Raw genomic sequence first — 17,234 nt, forward strand, 5'->3', positions numbered from 1 at the left:
TAAACATGAATAATAATAATAATTAATAACACTCAAAGACGCCTACAGTGAAGGGGGGACCTCACTAACCACCACCAATGAGTAGCACCCACTTGGGTGATGAATGGGAGTGTTTCTCCGATTTTTCCATGCTACACAGAACGAAATGTAAACCATGCAAATAAAGACTTCATGTTCATAATCATTTAAATATCATTAATCTCCTGAGTGTGTCGAGTGGTATTCTATTTTTTTCAACAGGGCTGCATCCAGTCACTTGACCGTCATGGTTGCTATGGTGGTTGCTATCGACCGCCCCCTCTAATCCTTACATGGTTCTAAAAACCACGTGGCAAAGGAGCTGCCGTCCATTGTGTTGTTTTTGTCGTAAACTAGGGTCAGATGGTTAAAAAATAGACAGATATTCCAAGGTATCCTTAAAAGGCAGCTTGGATGTTTTTATTTTGTGCAGTTTAGACTTCTTCTATAACCTATTTTTGAAAGCAAAACACCAAGCTCATTGATTTAACGAGGCAGGGTTATTTGAAACAATTTATTGAATAAATATTTATGAGAGGTCATTCCTTCTCCTGAGTTTGCTTCCTATTTATGTCTAGTGTACACCCCTACTGTCAGCAAGCATCACCCCCCCCCCCCCCCCTCCCCATATGGATTTGGAGAATTGCTGCCACGTCCCGGTGGTGGAGGTATCATATATATGAAAGAGGGCATTCAATTATACTACAATGATCAATTAGGAGGCCGAAGCCCTAAAGGAAGTGATGCAATAGGTGACTGAGTCGACAACATTTAAGTAAGCCTTGGGGTCTCTTATATATCAAAGGGGGTCTCAAAGGACGCATATACGCTTCAACCTGTGGCTTACAGGAAATGACTCAGCAAGTGCTCCATCTTGTTGCACCCACCCAGCGGCTCGCTTGCAAGATTTTGGCCTGAAGTTCTTCCCAGACCTACACCGTAGCCATCCAACCTGCATATCGGAGAATCAGGCCTCTCTTTAATAATGACAAAAAGTTATGAGAGGAATACACATAAACTTTTGTTGTCTCATAAGCGGCGTGGTGTCGGCTGCTTTTGACCTTTTGACCCCAGACTTCTGAGGGAATAGCTGAATCAATTAATTAGTCAATCAGAAGTATGTAAATATCTTCCCGGTGTCGTAAGAGGGCGAACAAGGTGTCCTTCAACATCTACGCTTCCAGGCGATTGCAATGGTGCCACACATGAGCATATTCGAACATGTTTAATTAGCTGTCGAAATTGGAGGCCTTAATCAATAATGAGCAGCTATTGATTTACTTTCCGATAGAAATTTGTGACAAATGACATATTATTTAGCATCTACACGTTGAGTTGAGTCAAATGACACCAAGCATGACACTCTAGCAAATGTATTTTACATGGTACATATGGTCTAGGACATGATCTCGGTGTGGCAAGAGGGCAAGCTTGATCTCATTGGACTCAGTTTAACGTGTAGATGCTAAATAACATGTAATTTGTCAAGAATCTCCATCGGGAAGCAAATCTATAGCTGGTCATTATTGATAAAGGCCCCCAAAATCGACAGCTAATTACTACCCCGAAACATATTCAAATATGATCATGTGTGACACTGTTGCAATCGCCTCGAAACGTAGATGTCAAAGGACACCTTGTTTTCCCCCTTACGCCTCCGGGAAGATATTTTCATACTTCTAATGGATTGATTCATATTTTAAGGTTCGCGGAGTGAGACTTTAGGCGGCTGCAGCAGAAGTGTTGAGACGAAAGATGATATCAAGACATTTATAGAATATTCAGATTCACATTATGATTCTTCGTCATAACTATCCGACCAAACATCCTTCACATTCACTGAGCGAAGATTATGAAAGTCCAGGCCCCCCCTTCCTGCATTCGGGTTCCGACTGGGCCAAGTTTCGGGCAGGAAGGGCCCTCCGGGTCCGACCGGGCCAAGTTTCGGTGCAGGGGTCCCAGTTAGGCCCTAGAATAAGGTATTCAAATTTCAGGGCGGTACGACCTTCCTATCTCAAAAACTGTTTTTCCACCACATTCTGGACCATTAGGTCTTGCAGGCAACACTTCTGAGGGGCTTTGTCCAAATGACAGTCCATTTGGGAAAACTTTTTTTCTCTAAGGGCTACAATTCCAAATCTTGGATATGTCGTTCTCTGGGCCCCGGGAAATGTGTGTAAACATTTCAGTATCCCTAGCTCTCTCGAAAAGGCCGGAAAAGGGGCGTGACCTCCAACAGTACAGTAAATGTACATAAGACAGAGGTTAGTTTCTAGTCCCCATTTTTTGTGGGATGGATGTGTACATTTGTGGCTTAAGGTGTGTAGACACAGCTGGCCTGTGGCCACGTTTTTGAAGTCTGGGGTCAAAAGGTCAAAAGGAGCCGGCACCACACCGCTTATGAGGTAACAAAAAGTTCATGTGTATTTCTCTCATAACTTTTTGTCACTATTAAAGAGAGGCCTGATTCTAAGATATGCATGTTGGATGGCTAGGGTGTAGGTCTGGGAAGAACTTCAGGCCAAAATCAAACAAGCGAGCCGCTGGGTGTAGGTGCAACGAGATGGAGGGGGGCCTGGACTTTCATAATCTTCGCTCGGTGAATGTGAAGGATGTTTGGTCGGATAGTTATGACGAAGAATCATAATGTGAATCGGAATATTCTATAAATGTCTTGATATCATCTTTCGTCTCAACACTTCTGCTGCAGCCGCCTAAAGTCTCACTCCGAGAACCTTAAAATATGAATCAATCCATTAGAAGTATGAAAATATCTTCCCGGAGGGGTAAGGGGGAAAACAAGGTGTCCTTTGACATCTACGTTTCGAGGCGATTGCAACAGTGTCACACATGATCATATTTGAATATGTTTCGGGGTAGTAATTAGCTGTCGATTTTGGGGGCCTTTATCAATAATGACCAGCTATAGATTTGCTTCCCGATGGAGATTCTTGACAAATTACATGTTATTTAGCATCTACACGTTAAGCTGAGTCCAATGAGATCAAGCTTGCCCTCTTGCCACACCGAGATCATGTCCTAGACCATATGTACCATGTAAAATACATTTGCTAGAGTGTCATGCTTGGTGTCATTGGACTCAGCTCAACGTGTAGATGCTAAATAATATGTCATTTGTCACAAATTTTTATCGGAAAGTAAATCAATAGCTGCTCATTATTGATTAAGGCCTCCGATTTCGACAGCTAATTACTACCATTAAACATGTTCGAATATGCTCATGTGTGGCACCATTGCAATCGCCTGGAAGCGTAGATGTTGAAGGACACCTTGTTCGCCCTCTTACGACACCGGGAAGATATTTACATACTTCTGATTGACTAATGAATTGATTCAGCTATTCCCTCAGAAGTCTGGGGTCAAAAGGTCAAAAGCAGCCGACACCACGCCGCTTATGAGACAACAAAAGTTTATGTGTATTCCTCTCATAACTTTTTGTCATTATTACAGAGAGGCCTGATTCTCCGATATGCAGGTTGGATGGCTACGGTGTAGGTCTGGGAAGAACTTCAGGCCTAAATCTTGCAAGCGAGCCGCTGGGTGGGTGCAACAAGATGGAGCACTTGCTGAGTCATTTCCTGTAAGCCACAGGTTGAAGCGTATATGCGTCCTTTGAGACCCCCTTTGATATATAAGAGACCCCAAGGCTTACTTAAATGTTGTCGACTCAGTCACCTATTGCATCACTTCCTTTAGGGCTTCGGCCTCCTAATTGATCATTGTAGTATAATTGAATGCCCTCTTTCATATATATGATACCTCCACCACCGGGACGTGGCAGCAATTCTCCAAATCCATATGGGGAGGGGGGGTGATGCTTGCTGACAGTAGGGGTGTACACTAGACATAAATAGGAAGCAAACTCAGGAGAAGGAATGACCTCTCATAAATATTTATTCAATAAATTGTTTCAAATAACCCTGCCTCGTTAAATCAATGAGCTTGGTGTTTTGCTTTCAAAAATAGGTTATAGAAGAAGTCTAAACTGCACAAAATAAAAACATCCAAGCTGCCTTTTAAGGATACCTTGGAATATCTGTCTATTTTTTAACCATCTGACCCTAGTTTACGACAAAAACAACACAATGGACGGCAGCTCCTTTGCCGCGTGGTTTTTAGAACCATGTAAGGATTAGAGGGGGCGGTCAAGTGACTGGATGCAGCCCCGTTGAAAAAAATAGAATACCACTCGACACACTCAGGAGATTAATGATATTTAAATGATTATGAACATGAAGTCTTTATTTGCATGGTTTACATTTCGTTCTGTGTAGCATGGAAAAATCGGAGAAACACTCCCATTCATCACCCAAGTGGGTGCTACTCATTGGTGGTGGTTAGTGAGGTCCCCCCTTCACTGTAGGCGTCTTTGAGTGTTATTAATTATTATTATTCTTCATGTTTAACCTCTGTTTTTCTTTTATTCCTAGTCTGTTTTACATAGTTTTGAATGAGGACTAGGCCTATATGCTCTGTAAAGTGACCTTGGGTGTCTTGAAAGGTGCCTCTAAATTAAATGTATTATTATTATTATTATTCAGAATGCATTGGTTTACATTTCGTTCTTTGGAGCACAGATATTTTTTATTTATTTATTTATTTTCAGTTTTTGAGGAGGTGCTTCAAAGATGCTAATTTTTCTGCAATAATCCAAAATCCAATGGAAAAACCCGTTGGCTTTTTGTCAAGGGAAACCAGGGCGACGCTCACTTCCGGGTTGGGCAACATACGTCAGCCCTCCACCACGCTATAGAGTGGCGAAGTCACGCCCCTTCCGGTAGGGCTCATGGGACCTATGAGATCGAAAAATATGAATGGGTGTCAATGGAGAGAAAATAATTATTTTCTGGTCCCAGTCTTTATATGCCCTGGATTACACATATGTTGTTTGTGGATTTAAATGATAATTTTTCATGCAAAGAAAACTAAAAATTTTCGTGAAGAAGTTTGATAATTTTAGGTTTTATGTGAGGCCGCTTTGTGAACTACAGCTCTTCGCTGCTCTCGACGCATATGATATACGTCACCACACCCGCCCTTGGAACTCGGCACAGAGATGGCGATCTCTCTGCCCCACTTCACCGCTTTTTCCAAGGGGAGGATAAAAGCATCGAAAGAGGTGAAAACCATTATAAATCGGGGCACGTGTAGAGTTTCAGTTATGCCGATGGGAAGATTGTCGGTCTTCTCCACGCCAGTCGCAGGTAGCGTGACGTCACATACGAGCCGTGTAGTCTTTCTCGTTGTGTTTTCTCTACAGCCTTTATCTGAACAATTGCACAATAAACGGTCGAACTCTTTGCATGAAAAATGATCCTTTAAATCCACAAACAACATATGTGTAATCCAGGGCATATAAAGACCGGGACCAGAAAATAATTATTTTCTCTCCATTGACACCCATTCATATTTTTCGATCTCATAGGTCCCATGAGCCCTACCGGAAGGGGCGTGACTTCGCCACTCTATACTGTAAAAACACATGTTCAAGTTGAATGATAATGCATGAATTTATTCTTTATTCTGCCATATAATTTATTTAAGGGGGGGGGGGGGGGGGGGGCATACAAGTCTTTTGGCCATAGTGGATCCAGATCTGTTCCGGAGCACCCCGGGCAACAGCGCAGGGTTGCCAGGTCCTGCAAAAAACGTCCCGCCCACATACCGTTCAAAATCCACCCAAAATGTCCTAGAAGCAGCCCAAATAAAAAGGATATTCAACCTTGGCCAACGTTTTGAAAGTAATAATAATTGCGGGAATATCTGCAGCGAAATGCATTGTGTGTGTGTGTGTGTGTGTGTGTGTGTGTGTGTGTGTGTGTGTGTGTGTGCTAGTTTAGCGAAAGCAGCGTCCTTAGCAACCTGACGTCATTGAAACATGCGAGCGAGCCGATAAAATCTTCCTAATAACTATAAAACTAAAGATCATACGTAATCACTGACTAAAGATTATGCAAGTAAAAAGTATATTTCTCGCTAGAAATGTTATTAGAAACAAGTTCAACGGTGATTCGGTCCTAAAATAGGCCTATTGCATTTCCCATTCGATTAATAAAGAAACCAATCCCGAGATATCCCCGGACCCATGCAAGTGAACGGAGCGTTCCACGGCATTGAGAAGACCCGTGTAATAAAGACCCATAATATTTCTGTTTATGGCATAGATTTCTCCTCAGATTAGGCTAATTTATGATAATGATAAAATAAAAGTAAAAACGCTCGATCAAAGGCCCGGCCCGAGGATAGTGATAACCCATTATTATACGGTATGACTTCTAGATGTCACGTCCGCTCGCGACACTGGACTTGCGAGGCATCGACGCGGACTTCCATTCACATAGCCAAAAACAAGACAATAGATCTATGGTTAGATCAAAACATCAAGACATACAATTCTAAAAAGATCAGATTAAGCAGCTACCCTTTTTTCTTTCGCGGTTTGCCTGAGCAGCGCACCTGCATTTAATAGCCTATATCCGTGAATTGTCACAATTTCTCAGAATCAAAGGTGAAAGTAGAAACGGGTGGCCTAAAGCTGTCATATCGTTCACAATTTTTAACAATAAATGTACTGTACGGAGCTCCTTAAGGGACATTAGGGAGAAACGCTCCCGCACAGAACCTTAGTTTGGAAGTCGTGCTGGTGACACGACAAATACTTCCAATTGAAATACATGGGTTTGGAATTTGTGCTTGTAAACACGAAAAATTTGAAAATACGTGATCCTGAACACGTTTCAATAGATTAAATAACGTGACAGTGTCACGTCTTTTCGTGAGACCGGGTTGGCATATTGTATATAGTCCTCTGTAAACCTATTCAGTGTACATACTGTCTATAGTTCTCTGCAAACCTATGGTTGCTTCAGGCCTTCAGTGTTCATATTGTATGTAGTCCTTTGCAAACCTATTCAGTGTACATACTGTATATAGTCCTCTGCAAACCTATGGTGGCATCAGGCCTTCAGTGTGCATATTGTACTGTATGTAGTCCTCTGCAAACCTATGTTGGTATCATGCCTTAAGTGTGTCTTCAACAACCACACACAAAAGTTTGCACATTTACATGAATTTTGTGGAATTCATATTTCGTTGTATTTGTCTAAATGCATACTAATGCAGACTGTAGATATATTGGTGCCATGCCGTAATTCCGACGCCTCATTGTTCCGACGTCTCAATGTTCCGAAATATTTCCCATTAGATCGACATGCCACTATTCCGACGGTTCAATGTTACGAAAACGAAACCCATTGGTCCGAAGGTCCGTTAGTCCGACTTTTCGAAAAGGAGGCGCATTAGGCCGACGGTTCAATATGCCGAATAGGAAAAATAGTTGTATACCTCGCTCGCTCCCTCTCCCTCTCTCTCTCACTCTCACTTTCACTCTCTCTCTGTCTCCAAAATACAACCTAGGCCTACATATCACGTTCACGATGAATTTTGGAGGGCAAAAAGACAACGCTTCACTTCATTTCGACACGGTGTTGCAGCACCATGGACAGAGAGCGGAGGTCTAATTCTCAACACGGGAACGAACACACACACACACACACACACACACACACACACACACACACACACACACACACACACACACACACACTGAGAGTGAGAGTGAGAGGGAGCGAGCGAGGTATAAAACTCTTTTTCCTATTCGGCATATTGAACCGTCGGCCTAATGCGCCTCCTATTTGAAAAGTCGGACTAACGGACCTTCGGACCAATGGGTTTCGTTTTCGGAACATTGAATCGTCGGAATAGTGGCATGTCGATCTAATGGGAAATATTTCGGAACATTGAGACGTCGGAACAATGAGGCGTCGGAATTACGGGCAGGCCCCGATATATTTATGAGTGACGTTTACCAACACAATGGCTTGGCCGTAACACGCACCCATTATCTCTCTCTCTCTCTCTCTCTCTCTCTCTCTCTCTCTCTCTCTCTCTCTCTCTCTCTCTCTCTCTCTCTCTCTCTCTCTCTCTCTCTCTCACACACACACACAGAGAGAATGTGTTACCTTGTGTGTAATTCAAAGTTATTGTTGATGTATCTGAACTCTTAATGTTGCTGATTTCTACAAGGCAAAAAAATAACTTAAAACTTAGTTCCCTGGCCCCATTCGTCTTTGTAAGTAAATGTTATTTTTTTGCCTTTACTAGTTTGTCAGAATGCACCAGAATGCTTCGTTTGTTTGTGAAAATCCCAAAAAAATCTTGTGGGGGAGGATGCCCCCAGACCCCCCTACAGGGGTTTGGAATGCAAACGTTCAGCCCCCCCTCAAATAAATTCCACCAGCCGCCACTGCTAGTGGCTATGTGAGGGTAATGCAGCTTGTGTGTTCGATCCTGCTTCCTAGTGGCTATGTGGGGGCAGCTTATGTGCTTAAAATACGGTGCCATGCCGTAATTCCGACGCCTCATTGTTCCGACGCCTCATTGTTCCGACGTCTCAATGGTCCGAAATATTTCCCATTAGATCGACATGCCACTATGCCGACGGTTCAATGTTCCGAAAACGGAACCCATTGGTCCGAAGGTCCGTTTGTCCGACTTTTCAAAAAGGAGGCGCATTAGGCCAACGGTTCAATATGCCGAATAGGCCAAGGCACAATTCCACATGTGTGATTATGAAACCAAAAATAAAAGACGATGTTCCAGCAGTGCTGGAACATCGTCTAAGTTCCAGTGCATCGTCTAAGTTCCATCGTCTAAGTTCCAAGTTCCAGTGCTGGAACTTAGCATAAGGCTAAGTTCCAGCAGTGCACTTCACCAAGCCAGACTGTTGCTGTGGGCTTGAACGGTCACAAGAGGTGAATTTATGAAGCGCACGTTATACAAGGACTAATACTTTTCCCATAAAGAAGTCAAACAGTGAGTGAAAAACAAATTCAATTTTTATCTTTAGTAGCTGTGTGTGGGCCTATATGTGTTGTTTACTGTGTTTACAGTGGGCTTTTAGCCTAAATAATTTCGCTGGTATTGATTTAGTCAAACTTATATCTCATACCGTGTACTTAGTCAAGAGTGTGTGTGTGTACTTAGTCAAGTGTGTGTGTGTGTGTGTGTGTGTGTGTGTGTGTGTGTGTGTGTGTGTGTGTGTGTGTGTGTGTTCGTGCCCGTGTTGAGAATTAGACCTACGCTCTCTGTCCATGGGGCTGAAACACCCTGTCGAAATGAAGTGAAGCGTTGTCACTTTGCTCTCCAATATTCATCGTGAACGTGATATGTAGGCCTATGTTGTATTTTCAAGAGAGAGTGAGAGAGAGCGAGAGAGCGAGAGAGAGCGAGAGCGCCAGCGAGGTATAAAACTCTTTATATGTAGGCTTATTCGGCATATTGAACCGTCGGCCTAATGCGCCTCCTTTTTGAAAAGTCGGACAAACGGACCTTCGGACCAATGGGTTCCGTTTTCGGAACATTGAACCGTCGGCATAGTGGCATGTCAATCTAATGGGAAATATTTCGGACCATTGAGACGTCGGAACAATGAGGTGTCGGAATTACGGGCAGGCCCCTAAAATACTTAACATCTTTATCATTGGAGACAGTTTTCAATGCATTTCATTCAGTCCTTCTAGTTGCAGAGTTTGCTCGTGCTAGGCTAGCGCACGGCAATGGGCAATACTAGCCTGCTAATAAAACAGTCTTACCCACTCCACAGTACACCGTTATAATGGATTTACCTTGGGTGTACTGCGGAGTGGGGAAGGCAGAGCCAAGCAAGCAGGAGTTTTATCCGAGAACAGAGCGATCGGGCTCCTAGAGTGCTTTGTTCCGGCTAATGGAAAAGGAGTATTGAGTATGATGGGACAACAGACTTTCAGTTTGCCACCAGGGCCCCGTTTCCCGAAAGCATCGTGAGGCTAAGGGGTTCTCAAAGTTTTGATAGCTGAGGGCCAATTTAGGAACCCAAATTTGACTGAGGGCCGCCAAAGGAAAGGAAAATAGGAGGGAAACGCTGTCAGCATCCCAGCTGTGAAAAAAAACATTGCACCGTGGAGAGTGAGGTCAAGTGAGGTCTAAATCACGAAACTGAGCTTCATCCTTTTGTTGGGAAAAATAGCCTGATGAGCACATCACATGGCAGTCACATTACAATATAGTCAACTTTTAACACATAACACAAACATGATAATATAGTCAGGTCAAGGCCAGAGCCAAGGCCCCATTTCCCAAGCAGGCAAATGGTAGACACTCAGACAATGCACCAGTCATCCTCAAGAACGGGAGAGCCACATTAATTTATCACACAGGAGACACTTTGAGGAGCTCTCCCCCGTTAGGAGGACACATGCATATACCAGGGGCCTGGGAGCCAAGGTCAAGCAAAAACACACAGAACCACACACCTCAAACGCACACACCTCATCGAGAGGAGGATACAGCATAAGACTGTATCACACAGGGACTCTTGATCTTCTTCTGAAGCAGACCTTCCACGGAGGCGAAGCTCTGGACGAACCATCAGCGCTGATTAGGGACTTAGACATATTCGATCTCTCACGCTTTATGACTCTGCATAACCGTTGCCACTTTACTTAATAAATCCAAGGTCCTCGTGCCGACAGACTTTATTACCTCTCCGTCTCATTTCGTCTGGTCCAGTAACTAGACAGACCGTTTTTCCCCTCAATTTGGTGACCCCGACGTGATCTTTCGTTGAATTGAACCGCAACTGGGAAACGAGAGACGGAGAGCGGCACGACCTCGGGACCCCGGAGCACCGGACCGATTCCTGCAGTCTCACCTCGCGATCGCCCAACAAAAGGTAGGCAGAACCTGTTGATAAAATCCAAACTCTGCATAGTTATATAGGAACCACATTAGGAGGTGAGACTGTGAGAGCGGTTCGCTACGGGATATCTCGTGGGGACGAATAGGACTGCATCCCAGCATTTCCCCATAAACCCGATTGACCCTGAACGCGTGACACATCGAATATCGGCTTGTTGCATGGTGAAGGAATACCCACGAGACCATAGGGCCTATAAGAATCGGGCATAGTGATACAAGACTACCGATGGCCAAGTAATGGATGTGTAATAAATGCACCTGTGTAAAGAGGGTTAGAGTCCCCACCTGTGTATCAAGAGGGTTAGAGTCCCCACCAGTGTATCAAGAGGGTTAGAGTCCCCACCAGTGTATCAAGAGGGTTAGAGTCCCCACCAGTGTATCAAGAGGGTTAGAGTCCCCACCAGTGTATCAAGAGGGTTAGAGTCCCCACCAGTGTATCAAGAGGGTTAGAGTCCCCACCAGTGTATCAAGAGGGTTAGAGTCCCCACCAGTGTATCAAGAGGGTTAGAGTCCCCACCAGTGTATCAAGAGGGTTAGAGTCCCCACCAGTGTATCAAGAGGGTTAGAGTCCCCACCAGTGTATCAAGAGGGTTAGAGTCCCCACCTGTGTATCAAGAGGGTTAGAGTCCCCACCTGTGTATCAAGAGGGTTAGAGTCCCCACCTGTGTATTAGGAGGGTTAGAGTCCCCACCTGTGTCTTAAGAGGGTTAGAGTCCCCACCTGTGTATTAAGAGGGTTAGAGTCCCCACCTGTGACTAAAGGGGGTTAGAGTCCCCTTCTTTGTTTGTGTATTAAATAATTCTATGTGGTAAGAAGGTTAGAGTCCCTTTGCAGAGGAAACGGTATGCCTGGGGCATGAGTGACACACAGAGAGAATAAGATAAACTAGGCTTGTTGCGTGGTGAAAGAACACCCTCGAGGCCTAAGGCTCGCCGCCCTTGATAAGTGAATCTGAGGTGCCCGAAGAAGCACAACGATTTCTTGGCCATATATTCATTGCATATGCGGGGACTAACGGACAGACACCTGAACTGACGCAGACTAGGGATAGCAGAGACCTCTCACCCCCACCTTCACGACCAGAGAGCAAGTGCGTGTGTATGGAGTCGAGAACGAGAGTCAGCGTGGGTGGAAGAATAGGAGAGCATGGGTGAAAGAGAGACAGAGAGACAGTGTGTGTATGCGCGTGAGAGAGAGAGAAAGGCTGTGAGCGACTGTGTGTGCGCGGGTACGCATGAGGCGATGTTTTTGTGTGTGCGTTTAGAGGAGACAGAGTGAGAAAGACTGTGTGCGTCTCTGTGCGCGTGTACGCAAGAGGTGATGTTTCTGTGTGCGTCTGCGGGAGACAGAATGAGAAGTCTGTTGATATGTTTCTGTGTGCGTCTGCGGGAGACAGAATGAGAGGAGCCATGTGTGTGTGTGTGTGTGTGTGTTTGTGTGAGAGGGAGCGAGAGAGATAGCAAGGAGAGCTAAAGTCGGAGGACGATCGAGAGGGACCATTTTCCCTCTAGACAGTTGGAGGTAGGGAAGAGAAGGGACTCTGTTGAGTTTTCAGGCCCAGAGTGTAATCCCCTTTCCCATATATGTAGTCCTCCCATTTGAGGTCCCCGTCCACCATATTTGAAGTCCTCTACTCCACCTCATGTTGTAGTTCCCCTCCCTAGAATTGTATGGAAGTTAGAACCTGTGAGGGTGTTTTGGTTCGGCCTGACGAGGCCTGTACCAATTTCGGTGGTCAGCTTCGTAGTTTTGTGTATATAGAAATTTGGAAAGGGGGAGCAGTATTAAGTTATATATAATAAAGTGAAAAGTTATTTGGGAATGAAGGGACAGAAGGATCTTTTTGTGTGTGAGAGATAGTTATTAGGCCTTGTTCCATGATGGATAGTTCAGGATGTTGCATTCCAGGCTTATCTGTTAACGGTCCTAGCTGCTGCTTGACCCTAAGGGGAGTGAGGAAGGGTGAGAGAGAGAGAACACATTTCCCCCCCATTTGTCGACCTACACCATTCAGGCAGTACAGAGAGACACACTAACACACAGTACAGAGAAAGGAAATAGAGAGTGTGTTCAACTGAAAGCGTGTGGTGGCCATACGCCATAAAATACCACATATCCAAGGAATGCAGGTAGAGCTCTGTTGAGTTTTCAGGCTTTGATAAATTTGTAGTTCCCTGTCTGCCATGTTTGAAGTTCTTTGTAGTCTCTGTCCATAGGTTTCACCTGAACAACCCCTCTGCTGGCCGAGAAAAGGAACTACCCATGGTTTCTCTCACACCCAGCCCCCAGAGCACGCTCGCTTTCAAGGCGTTATGGCCGCACCCAACGTGGGAGGGAGACACCCTTATCTGTTGTCTTGCACCAAACAGCACCCCGTACTGAGGAGGGAGAGAGAGCGTGTTCTCCTGAAGGAGGGAGAGAATCACAGGGAGACACGCAGGGGACATTCACATTATGGCTAATTTGTTTTTCTTTAAGTTTAGTTTTAGTTTTGTTTTTTATTCAGGATGATGAACATCCTGACACAGTTATCATTCAGGATGAAGAACATCAAAGTTCATGAGGAGGTTATAAGGACAATAACGTTGATACTTTACTAGGACAACAGTGATGATAATCTAATGCAATTGGACTAAAGAAGGTGTTGCTATTAACTAAGTGATTCATATTATTTTCACACAGGAAAGAATAATTGAATAAATATGGATATGATTAAAGAAGGAGAATAATAATAAAATAAAGTAATCTTGATAAACTGTACAAGTAGGACTACACCTATTAAAATATGGGGTGTATCTCTTTGGTCAAGGATGACAGGTGGATTGACGCCACATCTCTTGGGAAGGGGTCCTACATGCTATGTTGTCAATTTGGATTCGGAAGTAGTGGGTTTACCTTTCAAATGCCACTACTGCTGCTGCAATAATTGTAACTCTGATCAATTACCTTTTGTCTTATAGTCCCCCTGATGTGTATCCATTACGCACGCTTGGCTGCATAGGGCAGATGGGGCTGAAGACTCTGTCTCCATCCCTCCACTTTGCGATCTATACTACCATATGGGTGGGGGTTGATTGTATTCCAGGTACGGCATCCTGCAGCGAGCCAGTATGGAAGGCTGGTTAGCCAACGACGGGTAAGATCCCACCTTGACACCCGGGACGACCTAAGGCAGGCACAGTCACGATTACTTGGCAGAGTCGCTGTGGGCACTGGCTCACTTGATCATGAAGTGACGAGCTGCAACAATCATGGGAAGTGCCGGGTGGGGTGTAGGGTGGAGGAGGGACAGGAGCCAGATATGTCAGCTCTGGCAGCAGAGGTGGTCTTGGAACGGGGCATGTCGCGTTTTATTTTATTTTATTTTACCTTTGTGGTATAGAAGCCCACTAACGCATGTACGTTTTTCGGTTTAGTGCATGACTTTGGAACAGCGTGGTCTCCGGCGGCTGATGGTAAACCCACCCATATTGGGCTTTGGTTTTGGACATACTGGTTTCGATTTCCCTTCCCAAAAGATTGGTTTTAGTTTGCTGATGGTTAAGGTTAGACGGTTCGACGTTGGTTGCACCAACGGCGTTCTTAGATTGGCTTATCATTTAATGTGCATGGTTTTGACCATTGCGCAAGGGGGGAGGTATTGAGGAGAATTAAAAAAAAAAAAAAATAATAATAATAATAATAATAATAATAATAAAAAAAAAATAAAAAAAAAAAATAATAATAATAATTAGAAAACAAGGTTTTTCTTCACCATACTTGCAAACAATGATTGACATCCAGCTAAATGAGTGTGAAATACAGTGTTCAACAGATGGGTAGAAGCAGTCCCATCAAAAGACCAAAGTGCGACTACAGTAATCAAGTTTCTGACTGGAGAAGTCAAGGCGAGGTTTGGACTTCCGTCAGAAATAAGCTCAGACAAAACGTTTATTCAGAGAACACTCAAACATGTGATTCAACATTTGCATGTCAAATAAAGACTAGATTACGCCCCAATCCTCAACCACAAGGTATGGTGGAAAGAGTGAATGGGACGCTCAAGACAAAAAATTAACAACATTTGTGCAAGCACTAAATTGAACTAATGCACTACGACTGACACTAAAGAGTTATCGCATGAAAACTAACAGAACGACGCATCTAACCCCGCATGAAATGCTTAAGGGTCGACCCATGCATTCACCTAACATTCAAGGGTCCCAAAAGGGACTTCCATTAGAGTAATTAGAAATAGAATTAAGGAAAATATGTTTGAACATCTAACTGTTGTACATAAGTTTGTAATTCCAGCAAGAGAAACACAAAGTTCCAGGGCCAGAGGAGGAGCCAGATGCAGACACGCCCGGAGCCGACGAACTACCCAAGAATGATGCAATCAAATTTCGGCAGGGTTTGAATCAGTCCTGTTTTGGTGGTCCACTATTAACAAAAATGTTGATTGGATAAATAATATATACTATAATCAGCAACCGAAGCAGCCCCCCTCATGCCCCTGCTGGATTTCCCGGACCAGTTTCCCCTGGACGACCAGATAGCGCCTGCAAACTTTGACTATGGAGCTCGGGGATACACACGGGCGAGATTCCAGGGGCCTTGATTGCCCGTTTATCAGATGAGGTCCTGAGCGCAGTTGAATAAAAGGGTCTAATGCTCAGGTGGCGCCTTGCGACCACCTGCCCGTGATGACGCTCAGGACTTTTCCGTGGTTTCAGTTGTTCCCGTGCCCCGGGCCTACCCTGAGGGGTGTTCCACGAACGGAGGTTAAACAAACACTGAGTTAACGCTGAACTCTAGGTTGATTGACCCTGTGCCGACCAACCCAGAGTTTTCGGTTCCACAGCAGCGGTTATGCATTAGTTCAATCAACTTGCGGTTGGTTAACCCAGGGTTGTGCGCGTCCACGCCAAACCTATAAAGACGTGATGTATGGATCATGGAATTACCGATCAATATGGCGAAACGGGCCGCATATTTCTCAGATCTCGACCTCCAGGTTCTCCTGGAGAGTTACGATGAGGAAAAGGGAGTGATAATGAGGAAATGCAACACAAAAGCATCTGCCATAATGAGAAATAAAGCCTGGCAGAGGATAGCTGACCGCGTAAATTCGTAAGTGTCATGGTAAAAGCACTATCCTAAATATTTGAACTATGAATATATTCATTACCTATCTCAGTTAAGCTTTCTTAACATTCCATAATCTGTTATCTATAAAGATGTAATCCGACGGCCCCCAAACGAACTCGGGAACAAGTAAAAATGAAATACAAAAACGTTGTACAAGCTGGTAAGCTTTTCCCACCATCGTCCTACATATTTGTCATATCATAGGCCTATTTGTCACTCCTCCTGTATTTTAATACCCCATTTTTTTATTTTTAAAGCCAATCGTAAGAGGGCCGACAGTCGGCAGACTGGATCGGGCCCTCCAATTACCTTCACCCCGGTTGAGGAGCTGGCTCTAACCATTAATGCAGGGCGCCCTGGCATGGAGGGGATACCTGGAGGTACCTCCTCCGAGAGTCCGGGGCCATCTCCGTCCACTGTCAACCCACTGGTTGAATGTAGGTTTTTTTGTTATTTCATTTTTTGTATGCGAACACATGCAAGCCGTGTGTGTGTCATAGCGCAAATGTTCCAAATGTTATTTTGTAGCTGGGTAGAAAACCCCATGTTTGTTGTATGCCTGCTGTATAGGCCTATGTGGCTCTATTCCAAAACGTGACTAATTAATCAACTTCACAGATCAAGACGGAGTATTGCTTTTAATCGAGCCGGCTACGAATCCTCCAGTTTATGTAAGTCCGGTAGGCCTGTTTTTTTTTTTTTACATTTCTGTTGTAAGCGCATCTCAAAATACTCAGCCAATAGGCCTATAATTGCTCTTTGTATGACAGGAGGCCGATGAAAATATTGCCATGGATGGGTCTGAAAGAACTGAGGTATAGGCCTCGCTTTTTCTTGCCAGTTCCAAGTCATTATTGACGATTCAACTAAACTAACAGTGTTCTCAAACTCACTTGTCTCTTAACAGACTGTGGTCGAGGAAGCGGCGGGTACATCAGGGTCGCAATATCAGCATGTAAGACATATCCTAGGCTACTCACTTAATTTATTGGCCAAGTATGTCGCTTGAATGTTAAAACAATATTTTCCTCTATTTCAGTTGACTACTAAAGAATTATATCGACTTCATCTTCAGCGGGAAATCGCTAAGGCTGATTTGCAAATGGAGTACACAAAGCTGCTGATAGAGGTAAAAAAAAGGAGGTTGGGCAGAAATTCAACGCGGACATGATATTGCTATTCAATGTCTAATTATATTATTTTTCCTCCCTCAGCAACTAAAGAATAAAAATGATTGATAAAAACAGTGTTTGGTGTTTTTTTTTTTT

The 17,234-nt window shown here is 44.1% G+C and overlaps 1 protein-coding gene across 3 annotated transcripts; it reads left to right on the forward strand.

Moving 5' to 3' along the window:
- Nucleotides 1-15,573: 15,573 nt before the first annotated feature.
- On the forward strand, nt 15,574-17,212 carry LOC132463588 (uncharacterized). Of its 3 annotated transcripts, none has more exons than XM_060059865.1 (7): nt 15,773-15,948; nt 16,056-16,126; nt 16,224-16,403; nt 16,585-16,646; nt 16,737-16,781; nt 16,874-16,921; nt 17,006-17,212. In XM_060059865.1, exons 1-7 carry the CDS (start codon nt 15,773-15,775, stop codon nt 17,135-17,137), a joined length of 714 nt encoding a protein of 237 aa, XP_059915848.1. In that variant the 3' UTR covers nt 17,138-17,212. The 3 variants fall into 3 exon arrangements, with proteins under 3 accessions (XP_059915850.1, XP_059915848.1, XP_059915849.1); XM_060059866.1 differs by having other exon boundaries at nt 16,585-16,637; XM_060059867.1 differs by having other exon boundaries at nt 15,574-16,126.
- The last annotated feature ends 22 nt before the right edge of the window (nt 17,213-17,234 follow it).

This window comes from Gadus macrocephalus, chromosome 8 (genome assembly GCF_031168955.1).
Source record: "Gadus macrocephalus chromosome 8, ASM3116895v1".
NCBI classification, from domain to species: domain Eukaryota; kingdom Metazoa; phylum Chordata; class Actinopteri; order Gadiformes; family Gadidae; genus Gadus; species Gadus macrocephalus.

Coding starts and splice junctions, on each gene's coding strand:
- LOC132463588 (XM_060059865.1), top strand. CDS start 15,773: ATGGAATTACCGATCAATATGGCGAAACGGGCCGCATATTTCTCAGAT. Junction 16,404..16,584: donor TGTCAACCCACTGGTTGAAT/GTAGGTTTTTTT, acceptor TCAACTTCACAG/ATCAAGACGGAGTATTGCTT. Junction 16,647..16,736: donor CTCCAGTTTATGTAAGTCCG/GTAGGCCTGTTT, acceptor TTTGTATGACAG/GAGGCCGATGAAAATATTGC.